The sequence below is a fragment of the Calliphora vicina genome, chromosome 5 (assembly GCF_958450345.1).
Source record: "Calliphora vicina chromosome 5, idCalVici1.1, whole genome shotgun sequence".
Classification (NCBI taxonomy): Eukaryota; Metazoa; Arthropoda; class Insecta; order Diptera; family Calliphoridae; genus Calliphora; species Calliphora vicina.
Window position 1 is genome coordinate 49,341,818 of NC_088784.1, and position 20,539 is coordinate 49,362,356.

Below are 20,539 nucleotides of genomic sequence, written 5' to 3' on the forward strand. Positions count from 1 at the left end.
ATTGATTGTAATTAAAAAATAATTCTTAAACAGTATGATCTGTTTAATTTTTTTCTACTGCAGAAGAAGAATATGTCTAATAGCATATTTTACTTTTCTGATTTTGGTATCATACAAAAATTGTTATTATAAATTTTTAGATAATGCGATTGAATTGGAATTAATTAAAAATTTATGTAAAAAAGGTAAACATTTCCGTAAAATTTTATAATATTTGTAAACATGTTCTTATTCTGAATGAAAAAAATTTGGAAAAAGTCGTGTTCGATTAATAATATTTATTAAAAAAACAATAAGCATTTTTACTGGAATTCAAGTTGATAGCAAGTGTAATTCAAGCCTTGAATTATAGTCAAGCAATTGAATTAAAGTTGTATTACACTTTATTTCAATAGCATTCTCCAGTAAAAAGGAAACATAAATTCAAGCCATATGTTTTTTGTTTGAATAATATTTAATTTTTCAAATATTTTTCAAGTTTAAAACATAATTACATTTGCATTCAAGTCAAATTCCAACAAAATGTTCAAGTGCTTGACTTTTTGGGTGTTTGGTGCTTACTGGGATAAAACATAATTACATTTCCATTCAATTTCAAATATGAATTGTGATAGTAATATAATTTAATAAATAAACATTTAATAATTATATTATTAAATTGTTCAAGCTTGTGTTCTTTTCGCGATTTGTTTTCATTATTTAGCGATTTTTAATTTAAGATATAGCAACACTACTTTTGCGATAACACATGATGCAACAGCTGTTATTTGACGCTGTTTGATCTTGCAAATGAATTGCAAGATCAAATAAAAAATACCCAAAATGCAGGAAAATATTTGCTGTTTAGTGGTCACATTACAAGAATGTTTTCATATTGGCAAATAAATTTGTTTGACCAAATTCAGCTGTTTTCTTGTTTGCAGTGCAAAAATATTTTCTGTTCAAACTAGAAACATAAAATATTTGACGTTTAAATAAAAGTACTAAAATTTCATAATTCTTTCAAATGTAAAGCAAAATCTGGTAATATTTTACTTTCTAGAAATGTCTTGTTTATTGATAAAAGAAATTAAAGTTGTTTTGCAGCTTTATTTAATAATTATTTAGAACAAATATTACCATAAATGTGACCACAAGACAAATATATTTTCCCCTTTGTGTGTTTGATAGTATTTCGGTGTAATTTGATTAAACAAATATGGCAAATAAATGTGTACAGTGTGAACACAAAATCAACCCATGAATTAGTTGATGTAATTTTGATCAAACACATGAAACATCTTGTGTCAAATAATTTGCGTAGTCTGACCCTACCTTAAGAAGCTGTTCAAAATGCATTCGATATAGCCAAGAACGAGCAAAACAACTGATGGACAATCTTCCAGAGTCTCGTGTGTCAGTATCAGCCCCATTTCAACATATCGGAGTAGATTATGCTGGTCCTATACACATGAAGTTTTCAAAAGGTAGAGGACAGAAATCATACAAAGAGTATATAGCTGTTTTTGTCTGCATGACGACAAAGGCGATACACTTAGAAGCAGTCAGCGATCTGACATCAGAAGCATTCCTAGCCGCTTTAAGACGATTTTTTGGAAGAATGGGTGTCAGTTCTGATATTTACTCGGATAACGGAACAAACTTTGTTGGCGCAAATAAAAAATTATGTAATGATTTTAAAGCTGCAATTCGTAACAATCAAACGGTTATTCCTATACTTGCGATGCAAAAAATTCGATGGCATTTTATTCCCCCGGCAGCTCCTCATTTTGGAGGAATCTGGGAAGCTGGCGTCAAGTCGGTTAAGTTCCATTTGAAAAGAACCATCGGGGAAGCCAAACTTACATATGAGGAAATGAGCACTCTTCTAATACAAATTGAAGCAGTGTTGAATTCGAGACCTTTAGTTGCTATAAACAGTGATGATGATGGTCAAATGGATACCTTAACTCCTGGCCACTTTTTGATTGGACGACCACTGAATGCCTGTCCTGAACATGTTGAAGAAACACATGTAAGTTCCCTAAATAGGTGGAAGTTAATCCAAAAACTAAGGAAAGATTTTTGGATCAAATGGAAAAATGAGTACCTTACGACTCTGCAATAAAGATATAAATTGAAGGTTCCGTCAGAGAATTTGAAAGAAGGTACTGTTGTACTAATTAAAGATGAAAATACTCATCCAGCCAGTTGGCCGCTTGCGAGAGTTTGATGGCAAAGTTAGAGTCGCAACGTTGAAGCTAGAAAATAATACATTGAAAAGGCCTATTAATTAATTGTGTCCACTAGTATGTACAGATACAAATGAGAAGAATTCGTCACCGGTAAAAAGCCACTACAAGAAGATGAAGGAGCCAGATAATAAGAAGAATTTATATTGGTTACAACTGATGCTGTCAGTATTGATGTTGATGAAACCAGTTGAGACGCTACCAATTAACAAAAATAACGCTGTGTCAATAACCAATCTATCGGCAAACACGGCGCTTTATCTCGACAAGGTTGGACAACTAAACGCTATAAATTCGACTTATCCCTGTATTACCAAGAGCTTGAAAGGATTGGTAAACTGATGGTGAAAATTAGAGAAGAGTGTCCAAAATTAAGTATATTTAAGGATTCCTGTGAAATGGTGATGACAGTGATGGAGAGAAGATATAAACTGCTTGATCAAAATAATGAGCTGCTCATTAGCAAACCCCGGAAGAAAAGAGCACCATTTGAGTTTGTGGGTTCTATTTACCATGTCCTCTTTGGAATGATGGACGCAGACGATCGAGAGCAGATGGAGGAAAATATGAAAAATATTTCCAGTAATCAAGAAGATTTGAATAAATTAATTAAACAGCAAACATCTATTATTGATTCGACGGTGAATGTCATGAAAAAGACAACAGAAGACGTTAATTTCAACTTTAAACAAATGTACGGTCAACTGAAGCTTTTCTATGATCAAACAAAAAATGAAACCAGTGCAGAGCGTTTAAACTTGCTATTTTCCGTATAGGCCACACAATTGAATAACCTTATTCTTACTGGAAAGGAAGGTGGTACTGAACTCAAAGAAGTATACCATGGGATGAAGGCGAAGGGCACTATTATTGATAACCGACTCGTGGTTCAGTTGGAAGTACCATTAATCCAGAAACATAATTCCGAAGTGTATGAATTAATCACACTTCCTGTAGACGTCAACAATAGCGCCGTTATGCCAAGAGTAGAAGATGATTATAACTTTGCATCTAATATGTACTTTCTAATGTCAGAAGGGAAATTAAATAAGTGCGATAAAAATCTTCAAGGTCAATACAATTGCATCGGAAATATACCTTGGAAGCCAGCCATAGAACGATCTTGCGAAGTATCAGCGATAAAACAATCCCGGCATGCTGAATGTATATTCGAAGCGGTACCAAGGAAAAGCGTTTGGAAGCAGCTGTCTTCAGAGAACAATTGGATATTTTCAGTATTTGACAATCTGGTTTTAACAGTGGATTGTGGTCAGAATAATAGAAGCTGGATTACATTGCCACCAAAAGGCATACTGAAACTATCAGAAGGATGTACTCCTACATACGAAGGAATAACAATGTCAGCTTCTCAACGCTTGGAGTCGGAAGTAAATTCTGTTATACAGGCGTCAACATGGGGCATAGATCCAGAAGAAATTGAAGCGAAATTGGTCAAACCATTTGATGTTACTATTATTAACAACAGCAAAGACATCGATCATCTTAGAAGGGAAGTGCTGAATATGAAGGAGACAAAAATCGAGCTTAAGAGGCTGCAATTTCACACTATATCCGCACATACATCTCTACTATTAATTATTGTTCTTATATTTATATTAATTTGTTTAGTTATTAAGCACAAATGTAGTAAAACAGAAGTAGTTAAAATAGATTTTTCTACACCATTACCATTGCGAGCCCAGCAGAATGTTCAGAATTGAACACGGGTTTATTTAAGTATACTTTAACTGAAGTATGAAATATTAAATATCATAAATCATAAGTAAAAGTGCATGGGTTAAGTCATAAAAAACTGTACGATTAGTTCACTTGTATTACAAATAAATGTTTATCACTTAGTTTTTATGTCAACCCCATGTAGCGATAAGAATTTTAGTTGCAAGATGCACATTAATTCTTTGTTTATGTAATGCATAAACAATTTAATGAGAGTTAAAAATAGGCAATAAAACACATTCTTATCACTAGTGCGCTTGTTACCCCACGCTGTGATGAAAATATTACATTGATAAGGTTTCAAGTACACAAGCATAGTTGAGATCTTATCTTAGTTCTAGTTAATTTTAAGATTTTTATGTTTAGCTCTTAAGAAGAATAAATTGAATAAATATTTTAATGTCCTACAAACATTCACTAAGACAACATAGTCTTTCAACTTCAGATCAATTAATTTTCATATAATTTTTAAATATTGCGCTTACAAAAGCGGAAACGTTCCACACTTCCACCTGAAGTAATTGAATTATTATGTTGCAGTGAACCCATGGAAGAATTTCACCTTAGCCACCAAGACGATGAAATTAATGAAAGTGAAGAGGACCTCTTTGATTTAAATTTACAAAATGAATTAGATTTAAGCGTGGGTTATATTCCATTTTTTTTAATAGAATTATTCTTACTTATGTAATTCTTACAGGTTTTGGTTTGAATGACATGATTTTGTAGTCGTTATTAATTTAGCACAGAAAAAGTGGTCATTTGACCTATAGTGCATTGTTGGGACATCTTCCAATGTCGTGACCATTAGATCCGCAAGCTTGGCATCTAGGACGTTGTCTGCTGGAAACAGCTGCATTTAACCGGCTAGAAGAGTTGTCGTTGCTTTGCTGAGGCCTGTAGTTAATACTCTCCAAATCTTCGGCTAGCGATGTGAGTTACGGCAGAGATGAAAAATCATTCCTTTTGATATACAATTGGTAATCTAGATGGCAATTTCTAAATACCCTCTCCAATTTCTGGGCTTCCGACAGCTTAGAGTGCCTCATAAGATTTTATAGGGACAGAAGATAGTCCTTGAATTTTTCGTTTCGTCGTTGTGTGCGATTTTTAGGCCCTAATTTTATAAATCACGTCACCAAAGTGATATTTATGTGCAAAGCAAAAACAACATTTCACACATTTTAAAAATTTGTTTTTGTTTTGTATACACAATTTTCAAATTATGAAAGGCAAATCAACGCTTGAATTTTTGTGCGTTTGTTTGGTTCAGAATTTGTACATAAAACAAAAACAAATTTTTGAAATGTGTTAAATGTTGTTTTTGCTTTGCACATAAATATCACTTTGGTGACGTGATTTACAAAATTAGGGCCTTTATCTCATCTTCTAATTTCTCGTAATATCTTGGTATAAGAAAGAATTGGCTAAAATCGAGTTTAAAATCATTCCACCTATCCCAAGATTTGTTATATTATTCTCGTAAGAATTCAGGAATTAATTTCGGCAATATGTCCAAGGACACACCGTACATACACGAGAGTTCTTCTGCACGTTCAATGAATTCTAATGGATCACTAGTTCCATTGAAATGTATGCCCCATTTCCTTATCTTTTCCATTACTTCCAGTCTACACTCCGATTTCCTTCACCGCGGTGCACCGGTGACTTAAAGAATGTATGCTTTTCCGGCGGTATTAATGACTTTGCAGCGGGAGAAACTGCTAGTGTTTCATGTTTCGATTGAATTTGTATCAGGCGATTCATTTCATTTTCGCTGTGTTGATCTCCACTAATGACTTTAGCCCATCGTTTTCGAAGCTCCTATACAGTACCAGCTGGATCAAGTTGAAATTCACTTAAGTAAGCTGGTAATTCATCCCGTTTAAGGGAGTAGGCCCATGAGGTTTTTAACATCACTACACACTTTTATGCCTTTTTTTATAAAACAGTTCTTTAGGTTCAACAACAAACAGTTTATTTCACTTCACAGTTTAATTTTTACAAAAATGTTTTCTTATTAATGTTTTTTTTTCTTTTGAGACACTTTTATTTAATGTCCCTGCTCGGGCGCCATTGCAACGACAGGTTTTTACCACCTTACGCTGGGGTAGAGCTCGCGGCTCCCAGGGTTCGTTACAAAAATTTATTTTTTAAGCCAGGGAATTAAAAGACGGTTTCTATTTCTTACAACGTTATAAATCGTACTTTATTTATTCACTAACACAACACTTTATTATGACGTTAGCCACCGACAGGCGGAGAATACACTTGTTACGGAGAGTGGCACGGTGAGGACGGGAAAAGGCTTCCCGTGTTTATTCTCTACACGTCTTAAGCCGCAGGGATTCTCTCCATTGACCGCGGCACCACCACGGGCGTCAACAAGAGGGAGTACCGAAGTGGGAAGATGATTGAGTAAGCTGGGTACGGGTATAACCACAGTTTTATTAGGTGGCAGAGGTATAACCCCTTCCCCGACTAATAAAACCTTTACCAGGAAAAAGGGCAAACTAAGAGAGTGGGTAACCGCTATTCACTGAGTTTGAGATATTATTTATTTGCTAGAGGTATAACCTCTAAACTGCTAAATAAGATCTTACCTCTTCGCCGGCTGCTGGCTGACTGACTAGTTATTAACAAATGCCCTCCTTTTATAGAGCACATCAACCATGCATACATACACAATAGCTAATAACACAGCGGTGTAACTGTCCCATGGTTGCTCTTAAGTGTACGGATATTTGTTTTGTTTTCCCTACTTACTACTAGGTGGCGTTACTTAAACTAACTACAAATAACCTTTAAACAAATTTGAATAATAACAAATAAAAAAACCTACGTTTAGACAAATTTGAATAACAACATATAAAAAATAATTATTTTAATTATAATTAAACTAATGTATGGCGTTACTTAAACTAACTACAAATAACCTTTAAACCCGCGATCGGCAGACATATACTACTACATTTTGCACTTGTATAAGTGTAAGAGCGAAAAAACAAGAAATGAAATAGTTGTACTCTCATCTTCACTACAAGACAGGCATGGAAAACTGAACATGTTAACTAACCTATTTGTTTAGCAATTATTGGGTATTAAAAAATAATAATTTACAAGAAACTTCTAAAAAGCCATTTAAGCATCTAAAGTTGAGAGAAAAAACATTTAAAATAGTTTATAATTCTAAAAACTACTTAATATGTAGTGTAGATGCTAAAAAAGGTACTACAATAATATGAATTATCCACCTCTGCTTTAATATTTATTCAAAAACATTCATGTGCTAAACCAAGAAACGAGTGTTGAGAAATTTTTAAATTACCTCAACCCTAAATTTACTTATTTTATTAAACCTACAATATTGCATTTAAAATTATCATCATACATGAAGTTAATTATCATTAGCGTCTTATTTATAATTAGTTTGTAATAATCATTAGTCTCGTTGATTACGATCATATAGAGAAATGTAAATAATGTGTAAATATGTATGTACACAAAGATGGTCACATAATAGTGGTTTTACTGCATACTCATACTCTCTTTTAATTTCTCTTATACATTTATCAGAATGTATCATCTCAGTGTAAAACAACTGGAGAAATAAAATAACTGTTTTGCATTTATTCTTATTAAATAAGCAATGCATATTTACATATTATACTTAAATAATTAAATGCACTTTTATATATTTATTATTCTTCTTTAAGCAGTCAAAAGTGTGTGCCATTATTTTCTTATACTTTAATAAAAGTAGTAGACTTTTTTGGAAGAATTTTCTAAGTTCGTAAACATTGGTGCCGAAACCCGGGAACCTTTAGATCCCAAATTATTTCTAAAGAGGGAAACCGAAAGTTATTTGCAATTTTAATAAAATTTGGTAAGCTACTAATATTGATGTGTCTGTGAAAATTAAATGGAAATTTAAACAGTGAATATTGAATTTTATTAAGATTTAAAAAAATAACCGGAGTTTTTTCTCTTTATTTTTCTAAAAAATATGTTAATAGTGCTAACATACTACAATTATTGAATTTACAGTAATTTGATCTTTGTACACTTTACAACGTGTTGGTTAATGTGTTCATAATTCTTTGAATTTTATGATATCTATGATTTCATTAAATTGCTAGTACAACTGTACAATATTATTCATTAAATTTATGAATCTAATTTATATCATACACTTGACCAGCCAAGCTTAATTTCATTTGCTCTTTTTATTTTTCAAATTTCTTGGTACAACTGTACATATTAAGAGCAATAACTTTCGATATCTTTGGTACAATAGATATTTATAAATTCTGTGTAATACACGTGATCAATAACTTGATTTGATTATTTATTTAAATTGAAATTTTATAAATAATCAATTGATTATTTTGAACATTTGAGGAATAAATTCGTAATATTATAATATTGCTTTTCCAATTTGGATCTTTATTTTATATTGACATTTAGTCGAAATGTGTGATTTGCAAGCTCTTATAGAAATTCAAAGGAATTTATTGAGCACGGTAAAACGTCTTAATGAAAGATTTTTGTCAAAGGACAGCTCGGAAAAGACACGTGGTTATATTGATGCTCTTACTTCAGAGCTTGAATGTTTATTTCAGACGTTTAAATGTCAACACGATGAAATTTCAAGAGTCATTCGAGAAACTTCCTTAAACCCTTCTGATGTGCCATATATGGCCGATGAGAGCTTCTTTGAGTTTTCGGAAATTTACTTTTCATTTAAGGGCAGACTGCTAGATAGTTTACCGACTGATACAACACGTTCTCCATTAAGTAGCACCTTTGCTATGCCAACTGGGCATGCAGATATGAGCGCAACTATGGATGCAAGACTTCCTAAGATTTCCCTTCCAAAATTTTCTGGTGAATACATTGATTGGATACCCTTTCGTGATATTTACTTATCATTAGTGCATACAAACGCATCTCTTTCTAAGATTCAAAAATTTTATTATCTAAAAGGAACTCTTACTGGAGAGGCAGCTTCTCTTATTAAGACCATTTCCGCCACAGAAGCTAACTACACTTCTGCTTGGAATATTTTAGAGACAAGATATCACAATAAACGTGCGATAGTGGGTACCCTAATTCAAAAACTTTTTAATATTCCAAAATCTGATAGCAGTTTTCAAAGCATTAAATCCTTATTGGATACTACCCAAGAATGCATTTCCTCTTTGAGGAATCTGGACATTGATACTACTACTTGGGATCCATTATTAATATATTTAATTTGTCAAAAACTTGACCTTCAGACAAGAAGAGAATGGGAACATTCATTGAAATCATCAACAGAAGTTCCAAACCGCTCAGAAATGTTTTCTTTCTTAGAAAGAACCTTTAGATCATTGGAATCATTGAATGAATTGGCACCTGCCAACAGTAAAATTTCTCAGGGAAACAATTCTAGGAATAAGAAGCAGTCATATGTTCATAACGGCAATATTTCAAAATCAAAGTCGATTTCATGCTTGTTTTGTGGAAAGGCTCATTACCTTTCACAATGTTACAAATTTCTAGCTTTGCCTTGGAAATCCAAGAATGACTTCTTAGCTAATAGAAACATTTGCAGAAATTGTTTATCTGCCAGTCATATTCAAGACAAATGCAATAGCTCGAATAGGTGTGGAACTTGTAAACAGCCTCACCATACGGTATTACATGTTGACGAGTCTGTATCAGCTCAGAATTCTAATATAATTCCATCATCAACACTTAACTCCAACCATTTGGCAAATGAGCCAGTAACTACTCATAGCTCTCAGTCACCTGTTAATGTTTTGTTATATACAATACGCCTTTTCGTCAATTCTAACGCTGGTCATTTACCATTAAGAGCTCTTTTGGATCCTGGTTCTCAGGGAACTTTAATTTCTGAATCTGCTGTGCAGATTTTGCGTTTACCTAAACGGAGGTCACATTGTAAGGTGATTGGTGTGGGAACTGAATGTGAGAGTATGTCGAAACACTCTGTTTATCTTGAGTTAATGTCGCGTTATAAACGACTTGTGCTATCTTACACCGCCTTAGTTCTATCAAATATTTCTTCATACAAACCGAATCTATCTTCGAAGGAAATAAATTTACCTAACTTGAATAATGAGGACTTGGCTGATCCGTTCTTTTTTCAGAACGATCCAATTGACATTATTCTAGGCTCTGACGTTTGTTCAAAAATTAAGATTCCTACTGAATCATTTGTTCATAATGATTTGTTTTTTCAAAATACGTATTTCGGATGGGTTTTTTCGGGCTCATCCAAATCAATGACATCGAACCAGATTACTTATCATAATGTTAATTTGGAGAATCTCTTAAGGGCCTTTTGGGAGCAAGAGGAGATTATTTCTGGCCGAGATTTATCTAATGAAGAATTGGCTTGTGAGAATTATTTTAAAGCTACAGTTAAGCGTAATTCATCTGGTCGCTATGTGGTGAATCTACCATTTAGATCATTATTACTGACTGGCGATTTACCCAAAATTCATAACAATATGATCGGTGCTTTGAAACGATTTCAACAGCTTGAAACTTCCTTTTCTAAGCGTTCAGCATTCGCCGAAAATTATAAAAATTTCATGCGTGAATATGAGTCTTTAGGTCATATGACTAAAATTGGAACATATCCTGGTAGTGTTGAGGAAAATTCCTATTTCTTGCCACATCATGGCGTTTTTAAAGAAGAAAGCACTACCACAAAATTAAGGGTAGTTTTTGATGGCAGTAGCCACATTGAAGGAAGAAAGTCTTTGAATGAGGAACTTTCTCCAGGCCCTCCATTACAGAACGATCTACCAACAATTTTGAACAAATGGAGAAAACATAGAATTGCGTTCAGCGCAGATATCGAAAAAATGTTTAGGCAAGTCGAAGTTACTCCTGAACGTCGCAAATTTCAGCGAATTTTGTGGCGCTTTAGTCCTCTAGAGGAAATTTCTGTTTATCAATTGAATACGGTGACTTATGGCACGACATGAGCACCTTACCTTTCCATTCGTGTTTTGCAACAGCTTGCTTTAGATTATAAAACGGATTTTCCATATGAATCAAAACTATTGATTTCCGACTCATATGTTGACGACATTATTTCTGGCGCTAATTCTTTGGAAAGAGCAATTACTCTGCAAAGGAATTTATGTAGTTTGTTGGGAAAAGGTAGATGTAATCTAAGAAAGTGGATTACAAACTCGGTGGAATTATTAGGTGAAATACCCGAGGAACACAGAGAGAAATCGTTAACATTGAAATTCGACCGTGATAATGTTGTCAAGACACTCGGTATTCAGTGGAATACAACCACCGATTCTTTTTCTTTCAAAGTTAATATTGATCAAACCCGTCCTGTTTCAAAGAGAACTATTTTATCTGAGACTGCTAGTTTATATGACCCATTGGGTTGGTTGACACCTAGTACTGTTATTGCGAAGTCATTATTTAAGGAACTATGGGAGAAGGGTATAGATTGGGATGATAAAATTCCTCATGCAATTGAACAGAAATGGCTACAATATAAATCCACTCTTGCTAGATTTACTGATCTCAGAATTCCACGATGGATACATTACCGTACTGGGTCTCAAGTTGAACTTCACTGTTTTTGTGATGCATCGACAGTGGCTTACGCTGCTGCTGTTTATGCCAGGGTAATTACTTCTAAAGGCATTTTTGTTAATCTTTTACAAGCAAAGTCTAAAATATCTCCGATAAAGACGGTCTCAATACCGAGACTTGAACTCTGTGCTGCCACTCTATTGGTAAAATTGACCGCAAAAGTCAAAGCTTCATTTTTGGATGTGGCAATCCAGGAAATTTTCTTTTGGAGTGATAGCTCCACAGTTTTAAGTTGGATTAGAAAACCACCATCAAATTGGACTGTTTACGTGGCCAATCGAGTTGCCGAGATCCAACGTCTTAGTAATCCTTTACAATGGAAATATGTTCCATCTGCTTTAAATCCTGTCGATTGTGCATCCAGGGGAATTTTTCCTCATGACCTAATGGAATGTAATACGTGGTGGCACGGTCCAAAGTTTTTATATGAATCACCATCTTCGTGGCCCAAATCTCTTTCAATTTTTGATACTTCTCAGGAGAGAAGAAATTCTAAAAAACATGACATTTTTGTTTCAAATACTACATTTAATTTTCACGAGCAAGATGAGAAAGAATCCTTTCATTACCCTTGTTTTTTACTTAAGTTTTCGAAAATGAGAACATTGTTGAGAGTAATGTCACTATGTTATCGATTTGCATATAATACTACAGTTAGTCGAGTGAATAAAAATCTGAAGGAAACTGATTCTTTAAACGTGGCTACTATAAATAATACTTTAAAAAGGTTACTTAAGATTACTCAAGCCATCGATTTTCCGGAGAATACTAGGAAACAGATTTTAAATGGTGATGCTAAACGTAACTCACTTTTGAAACTAATGCCTTTCATTGGTAATGATGACTTTATTCGTGTAGGTGGTCGTTTGCGTAATTCTACCTTACCATATGATGTTAAACATCCAATACTTTTGTCTAAAATGAATCCCCTTTCCAGTCTCATAATAAGAGAAGCACATGAAAACACTTTACATGGCGGCATTACCTTGACCATGTCTTACGTGAACAGAAAATATTGGATAGTATCTGGCAATCGGTTGGCTAAGAAAATTATAGGTAGTTGTATACGTTGCTTTAAATATTCTGCTAAATCTGCTACTCAGATTATGGGAAATCTACCTCCGGTGCGTCTAAACGTCACCAGGCCGTTTAAGCATAGCGGCGTTGATTACACTGGTCCAATTTCCGTAAAAAACTCAACTTTCCGATCTGCTATTATATCTAAAGGATATATTTGCCTTTTTGTGTGTATGGTAACTAAAGCCATTCATTTGGAGGCAGTTTCCGACATGACAACAAATGCTTTTTTAGCAGCTTTTCGCAGATTTGTATCCCGCAGAGGTGTTTGTACGGACATTTACTCAGATTGCGGTACGAATTTTATAGGTGCATCGAAAGAGCTTCAGGTCCTGTTTCACCGGAATAGAAAATCCATTCCTGAAGACTTGCGTAATTCTTTAGTATCATTGGGAACGGAATGGCATTTTATTCCACCTGCCTCACCAAATTTTGGAGGTCTATGGGAGGCGGGTGTGAAATCTGTAAAACACCATTTAAAACGAGTTATGCATGACAAAATTCTAAGCTTTGAAGAGCTTACAACACTACTTTGCCAGATAGAAAGTTGTCTGAACTCGCGACCGCTGTGCCCGTTGTCATCTGATCCATCTGATATGGATGCCTTGACGCCAGCCCATTTCATAATAGGAGAGCCAACCAATTGCATACCGGAAGAAAATCTCCTTGATATGAATATAAATCGTCTATCACGATGGAAGACAATCCAAAATCTTAAACAACATTTTTGGAAACGTTGGTATTTGGAATATCTAAATCGCATGCAAGCCCGTCCCAGATGGCTTAAATCCACACCAGATGCCAAAAAAGGTGATCTTGTTCTAATTTCTGATGACAGATGTGGTCCTGGCCAATGGCTGATGGGTCGAATATGTGAGGTACACCCTGGCCAAGACGGCAGGGTTCGGGTAGTATCCATTTTATCTAAAAATAAAATTATTAAGCGACCAATATCTAAAATTTGTTTTTTTCCAACAGATTCAATACAAGAGGTATCTACACTGCAATATGAACCTGTATCATCTGCTAAACGGACGGAGCCTGATCCTGACGCTGTGAGTCGGAGCATAGCGAAGTCCACTGACTAAAACAAAACACTCCCAACTTTAGGCCGTCCTTTCGTTTGTTCGGCACTCTCAAGAACTGTTGTTCTTGGGGGGCAGCATGTTGAGAAATTTTTAAATTACCTCAACCTTAAATTTACTTATTTTATTAAACCTACAATATTGCATTTAAAATTATCATCATACATGAAGTTAATTATCATTAGCGTCTTATTTATAATTAGTTTGTAATAATCATTAGTCTCGTTGATTACGATCATATAGAGAAATGTAAATAATGTGTAAATATGTATGTACACAAAGATGGTCACATAATAGTGGTTTTACTGCATACTCATACTCTCTTTTAATTTCTCTTATACATTTATCAGAATGTATCATCTCAGTGTAAAACAACTGGAGAAATAAAATAACTGTTTTGCATTTATTCTTATTAAATAAGCAATGCATATTTACATATTATACTTAAATAATTAAATGCACTTTTATATATTTATTATTCTTCTTTAAGCAGTCAAAAGTAATAGACACGCTTATACTTTAAATAAAGTTGAATTGTCAAATAGTATAAAATAGAGTGTGCCATTATTTTCTTATACTTTAATAAAAGTAGTAGACTTTTTTGGAAGAATTTTCTAAGTTCGTAAACACGAGCGACACACGCAACCTTCTTCAACAACTCATAAGAGACTGAATTGAGATTTCTATGCGTGTGAGTAGTCTGTGTAAATTTAGTAACGCCAACAATGCACTGTGCATAGGAGTTGCCGATCCCGGCTTTAAACAAATTTGAATAACAACATATAAAAAATAATTATTTTAATTATATTTAAACTAATGTGAGGCAAAAACGAGTGCCCACGACTTTTGCTCGTCACAATGCCTACGAGAGCACTGACTCACACATCTACATTTGCGGACGATACCGCTTTTTGAAGTACACATGAAAACCCCGCATTGTATTCTGAACAATTCCAGTCTCAAATCGGCGATTTGGCAAAATGGCAGGACAAATGGAAAATTAAAATCAATTACATTTACACTAAGACGAGAAAGTTGCCCTTTAATACAGATAAATAATATCAAAATTATAGAACAGAGCCATGTCAGATATCTCGGTATCCATCTTGATCGCCGTTTAACATGGTCCCACCATATTGAAGCCAAGGTTACTCAAATAAAATTAAAGTCAGTTCAATTTATATATTTATTATTTATTAGCCTATGGAAAATTATCCTTACAGGCAATTAACAATTATTTATATAAATGTAATAAAAAAACTTATTATAAAAATTATGAATTCAAATAAGCAATAATGTTGTTTTTAATTATATTGTTACTTAATGAAAAATCAATTAACATGTAAAATTTATTAAATTCCATACACATTCTCCTTATTGGATCAGCATTGGCAAAGTTCGCTCTAATAAATTTCACTGATAATGGAACAAAATGACGTGATGGTCGTTGAGGCACATTAAATGAGATATTTTGGATTAAAAAACCGGAACTTACACTACCATTGATTATGTTGCAAATAAATGAAATGTTTAACATTGATCTTCGGCTCTTCAGGGTTGGAAGTTTAATTAAAGCCAATCTTGCAGAATATGAAGGTAGATTTATTGGGTTGAAATTTAAATCACGAAGACAAAAGAGTAGGAACTGTTTTTGTACAGATTCAATAGCATCAGAATGCTTTTTATATATAGGGTCCCATATTACGGATCCGTATTCCAGGATAGGTCTTACCAGGGATGTGTATAGAGATTTAGTGGCATAAGGGTTATTGAACTCCCTAGCCCAACGTTTCATAAATCCTAGTACACCTCTGGCTTTATTTGCTGTCATTGTTATATGTGAAATAAAATTTAGTTTGGAATCCAGTAAAATTCCCAGATCTAAAAATTTATCGACCACTTCACGATGATGTAGTTCAAAAACATAGTGTGCCGGTATTGGATTCTTTCTAACAAATCGCATATATTTGCACTTTTTTAGGTTTAATTCCATATGATTTTCTTTACACCATGAATAAAACGAATTTAAATCATCTTGAAGAAGTTGCTGATCAAGAACTTGACGATAGCTTAAAAATATTTTAACGTCGTCTGCATACATTTAGACATTGGAACCACGAATAACTTGAGGAAGGTCATTTATAAACAGTGAGAAAAGAAGAGGATGACTGCCCTGTGGTACACCAGATTATACCTCTATATTTCTAGAACGATATTCTTAAAAAGTACAGCTTGTATTCTATTTGTTAAATACGAGAAAATCCACTGTAATGTACTGTTGGAAAACCCCAATAAACAAAGTTTCTTTCTCAAAAGCATATGATTGACTTTGTCAAAAGCTTTGCTGAAGTCTGTATATATCACATATATTTGCTGATGTTGAAGAAATCCGTGATAAATTTCGGATGTTAGGTGAAGAAGATTTGTTGTAGTTGAGCATCCTTTCTGAAAGCCATGTTGATAAGGAGATATTAAAGTTGAGACTTGATAGCATAATTGTTCAGTTATGATTTACTCGAATAATTTGGGTATTATACTTAATTTAGCAATACCTCGGTAGTTTTTAATATCAGACTTATTTCCTGATTTAAATAATGGAACAATAAAAGAATCCTTCCAGACGTTAGGAAAATTACAACTCTTTATTGATTTGTTAAATAAATACGTAAGAGGGATAGCAATATTGTCAGCACAGTTGATTAAAATACTGCTGGGGATTTTATCAGGACCAAAATTATGCGAAAATTTTAGTTTCTTTAATTCCATGGTTATATTACAAACATCGATAAAGTGTATAGATACTGATTGATTTGAAGATATCGTATATGGGTAGTCAGCAGAATCATTATAAGTTGCATTTGAATAAGTTGTTGAGAAAAAATCCGCAAATAGATTGCTTTTAACTGCATCATCACTAGATTCATTTTGGTTAAACTTCATAGATGAGGGGAAGCCAGTTGATTTTCTTTTGGAGTTGACAAATTTGAAAAACGATTTAGGATTACGTTTAAAATTGTATTTAACTTTGTTTATATAATTATTGTAACACGATTTATTTATTTATTCATCTACAGATAATTCTTACAGATTACTTACATTTAATTAATTAATTGTACAATATAAATAAGTTTAATTTAAATCTATTCAGATTGACATTGAAATTTAATATAGGAGAAATACTATTACATAGTTTTAGACATCTTGTAATTGGCTCATTTAAAGCATAATTTGCCCTATGTAAAGTGTCTTCAAAAATGCGGTTTCTCCTCATATCTCTCGGCGGATTAAATAATGTAAAATGTTCACAAATTTCGGTACATAATATTTGACCAGACAAAACTTTATAAACAAACATTACACAACAACAAGATCTGCGATCATCCAATGTTTGAAGACCAAACAATTTCCTCTTAGATGCATAAGAAGGATCATTAGGCCAACATAATAATGTAAAAACAAAGTCATTTTTATAAAATGGACTCCAAATAATTGAGCAATATACCAATAAGCTACGAACAAGCGAAATATATAAGGATTTAAGAGTAAAACTCCCTTGAATTTCTTCTTAGAAACCCTAACATACTATATGCTCTAGATGTTATGTAGTCAATATGATTCACAAATGACATTTTAACATCAAAAATAACTCCCAAGTCTTTAAATTCAACATCACGTTTGACTTCAATTTTATTTATTATGTAATTAAACATAATAGGGTTTAAACTACGCGTATAAGAAATTGTACAACATTTTGCAACATTAATATTAATAAAATTTTTAGAACACTACTCTGATAAGTGATTTAAATCAGTTTGTAGTTTACTACAATCATTAACATTAGTTACATTTGCAAATAATTTCATATCATCTGCAAATAAAAGGCATTTTGAAAATTTTAAAATTTGAGGAAAATCATTAATAAATATTAAAAATAATAAAGGTCCAAGATGAGTTCCTTGAGGAATACCAGAATATGCATCAATTAATTTATTAGAATTAAAATTTCCAAGGGCAACATATATTTTCCTATTCACTAGAAAATTTTTAAAAAACAGTAAAATATTATTGGATATGCCAAAATTATTTAATTTATGCAAGAGTATATTATGATTAACGGAATCAAACGCTTTAGCAAAGTCTGTATATATAACGCCACATTGTGACCTGTGTTCCATAGAGTTAATTATCTCATGGGTTACTGAAGCCAAATTAGTAGTAGTAGATCTACCTGGAAAAAAAGCCATGTTGGCAAGGAGATATTGAATGTCCAATTAATTTAAAAAGTTTATCTTTTACAATTTTATCCAGAAGTTTGGCAAAAGTACACTGTTTGATAATAGGTATATAGTTGGTTACCATACTACGATCGCCAGATTTAAAAATAGGCACTATAGAGCAAAGTTTCCAGTCACTTAAAAACAACCCATGTTTAATACATTTGTTGAATAGAAACAGAATTGTTTCCGCAATTTGTTCCGAACATTTTTTAAAAAATATAGGGGGATAATTTCCGACAGAAGATTTAGTATCATTACTTAATGAATTTATAGCATCAACTACGTCCTTTATATAAATATAAAAATTATGATCAGTATTACAAAGTTGACCCTGGATATCAAAAATATTAGAATTTTGTTGACTAAATGTGCTTTGAAAGTAATCCGCAAATAATTCGCAAGATTCCTGATTGCCGTTGGAAGATGTATCTTCATAAAACATACGTTTTGGAATACGATTATTATCTTATTTATTATTAATAAAATGCCAAAATGCAGAGGAATCATATTTTATTTTATTTTCCATTTTGGAAATATACTGTTTATAAAGAAAATTTTGCAAAAAATTAAATTCATTTCTTGCTAAAATAAAATTTGCACGATCAATATCGTTATCAGATTTTTTAAATTTCTTAAAAGCCTTATTCCTTATATTCTTCATGTGACATAACCTAGAATTGAAACAAATAGGTTTATTATTTAGTTTGGGTTGAAATTTGGGTACATTGTTTGTAATTGCAGCATCAAAATTGTTGCATATATTGGAATAAATAATATTTGGATCGTCGGAATTATAAATTAAAGACCAATCCACATTCTTCAAATATTCAATTAGTCCAACAAAATATGCCTTATTAAAATTATGTTTTTGAACCTGACTCAAGAATTCTTTATCATAAGTAAAAAATTCAAAGTTAAAGACTAGTGCTTTGTGATGCACTGTATTAGGAGAAACCGGATTTGGAGACAAATTACATGATGTTTTTAAATAATCAGTAGCAAAAATCAAATCTAAAGTTCTGCCAATATCGTTCTTAAAACAATTAAATTGTCTAAAATTGTTAGAAAGAAAAAAACCAATTACATAAGTACTCATCAGTATCATTTAGAATATTATAAGGTATTAAAATATTATCTTCTAATTTCCACGAAAAATTCTTTAGATTAAAATCTCCTAACACAAAAATATGTTGATTTAACTCCAACTTATCATTTATGTTTTGAATATTTTCTAAATGGCATCTATAAATTAATTCATCACTGTTAGGAGGAATGTAAGATACAATAATAAAAATTGAGTTATTGTTAGTAAATGTTATCTTTACACAAAGTTGTTCAATAATATGAGTATTATTAAGAGAAAAATATTCTGATTTAAAGTCAGCTCTCACAGCAATAAGAACTCCTCCACCCCTTTCCTTCGATGAATTAGTTAAACATCGGTCATGCCTATAAACGATGTAATAATTGTCAAAATACTCAGAGCTGTAGATTTTGTCATGGAGCCAAGTTTCAGTAATAACGATTAAATCATATTCTCGTGACGATACAAATAAATTAAAATCATTTGTTTTAGTACGCATACCACTAAAGTTTTGATAAAAAATTGAGTATTGATACGATTGTAAACTGGTACAAGCAGGTGTTGTTGTTGTAGAATTGTTCTTGTTTGCAATATCCAAAGAGGAGTTTGAAGATAAGAGCGAACGTAAAAGAGACTGACTTGTTAGTTGTTTGTTGGTGTCAGACTCGGTGCTTTGTTTTTTGCTTTGTGTTGAAAATTTTTTATTTTAACACCGTAAGGACAATTCTCAACTCTTTTAATTTCTCCAACAAATTGAGAAGGCGATATCAACAAAAAACTTATTGACCTAAGTGTTTTAAGGTCGGCATCACGTTTGGTTAAACGATAACATTGGAAATCGTCAGCTTTAACGGAGAGAGTTTTAGAAACATGAGAAATAACATATATTGTTGTTGTGTCTCTATGTAATTTTGCAACGTGCAAACTTACTTTAGACGGAGCAGCTCGAATGTTTCTATCCACACATAAGCTACCAGCAATAGCATTGTTGTTATTTTTATGTTTATGTTTTTGTTTATTTCTTTTTTGTGCATTTTTATTTTTCTTTATAGTAGCAACATTTAGAACATTTGAACTATGTGCTCTTTCACTGCGATGAGAAGTCTCAGTGTTACAAGAGGTTAATGACCGAACATCCACATCATTATTTGGCCTTGAATTATCTACGTTGTTGTTAATGTTTGTAAGAGTATTTTTAATATTTGTTAGCTCTCCGGAGATTTTAATCACTTCATCCGAAAGAGTTTTAACTTTTGATAATAATCCAAGGTTAGCAACACTAGAGCAAGAATTACATAGCCAAAATAAATTAGGCGAAATGTTTATAATGTTTTTATAAATTTTTACACATTTAGAATGAAAATGCACTTGGCACGGCACTGAATATCCATATCATCTGTGATTTGACCGGAA

General features: G+C 32.7%; 1 protein-coding gene across 1 annotated transcript; it reads left to right on the forward strand.

Annotated features, from left to right (window-relative positions):
• The first annotated feature begins 8,440 nt into the window (after positions 1 to 8,440).
• On the forward strand, positions 8,441 to 16,931 carry LOC135961232 (uncharacterized). The gene is made up of 6 exons (XM_065512725.1): positions 8,441 to 9,374; positions 9,513 to 10,948; positions 11,003 to 11,996; positions 12,258 to 13,553; positions 13,659 to 13,735; positions 16,914 to 16,931. Exons 1-6 carry the CDS (start codon positions 8,441 to 8,443, stop codon positions 16,929 to 16,931), a joined length of 4,755 nt encoding a protein of 1,584 aa, XP_065368797.1.
• The last annotated feature ends 3,608 nt before the right edge of the window (positions 16,932 to 20,539 follow it).

Bases quoted from the DNA above. Each gene is read 5' to 3' on its own strand.
- LOC135961232 (XM_065512725.1), top strand. From the start codon at position 8,441: ATGTGTGATTTGCAAGCTCTTATAGAAATTCAAAGGAATTTATTGAGC. The intron at 10,949-11,002 runs GTGACTTATGGC...GTTTTGCAACAG, and splicing joins CTGTTTATCAATTGAATACG to CTTGCTTTAGATTATAAAAC. The intron at 11,997-12,257 runs GTAATACGTGGT...ATAATACTACAG, and splicing joins TCCTCATGACCTAATGGAAT to TTAGTCGAGTGAATAAAAAT.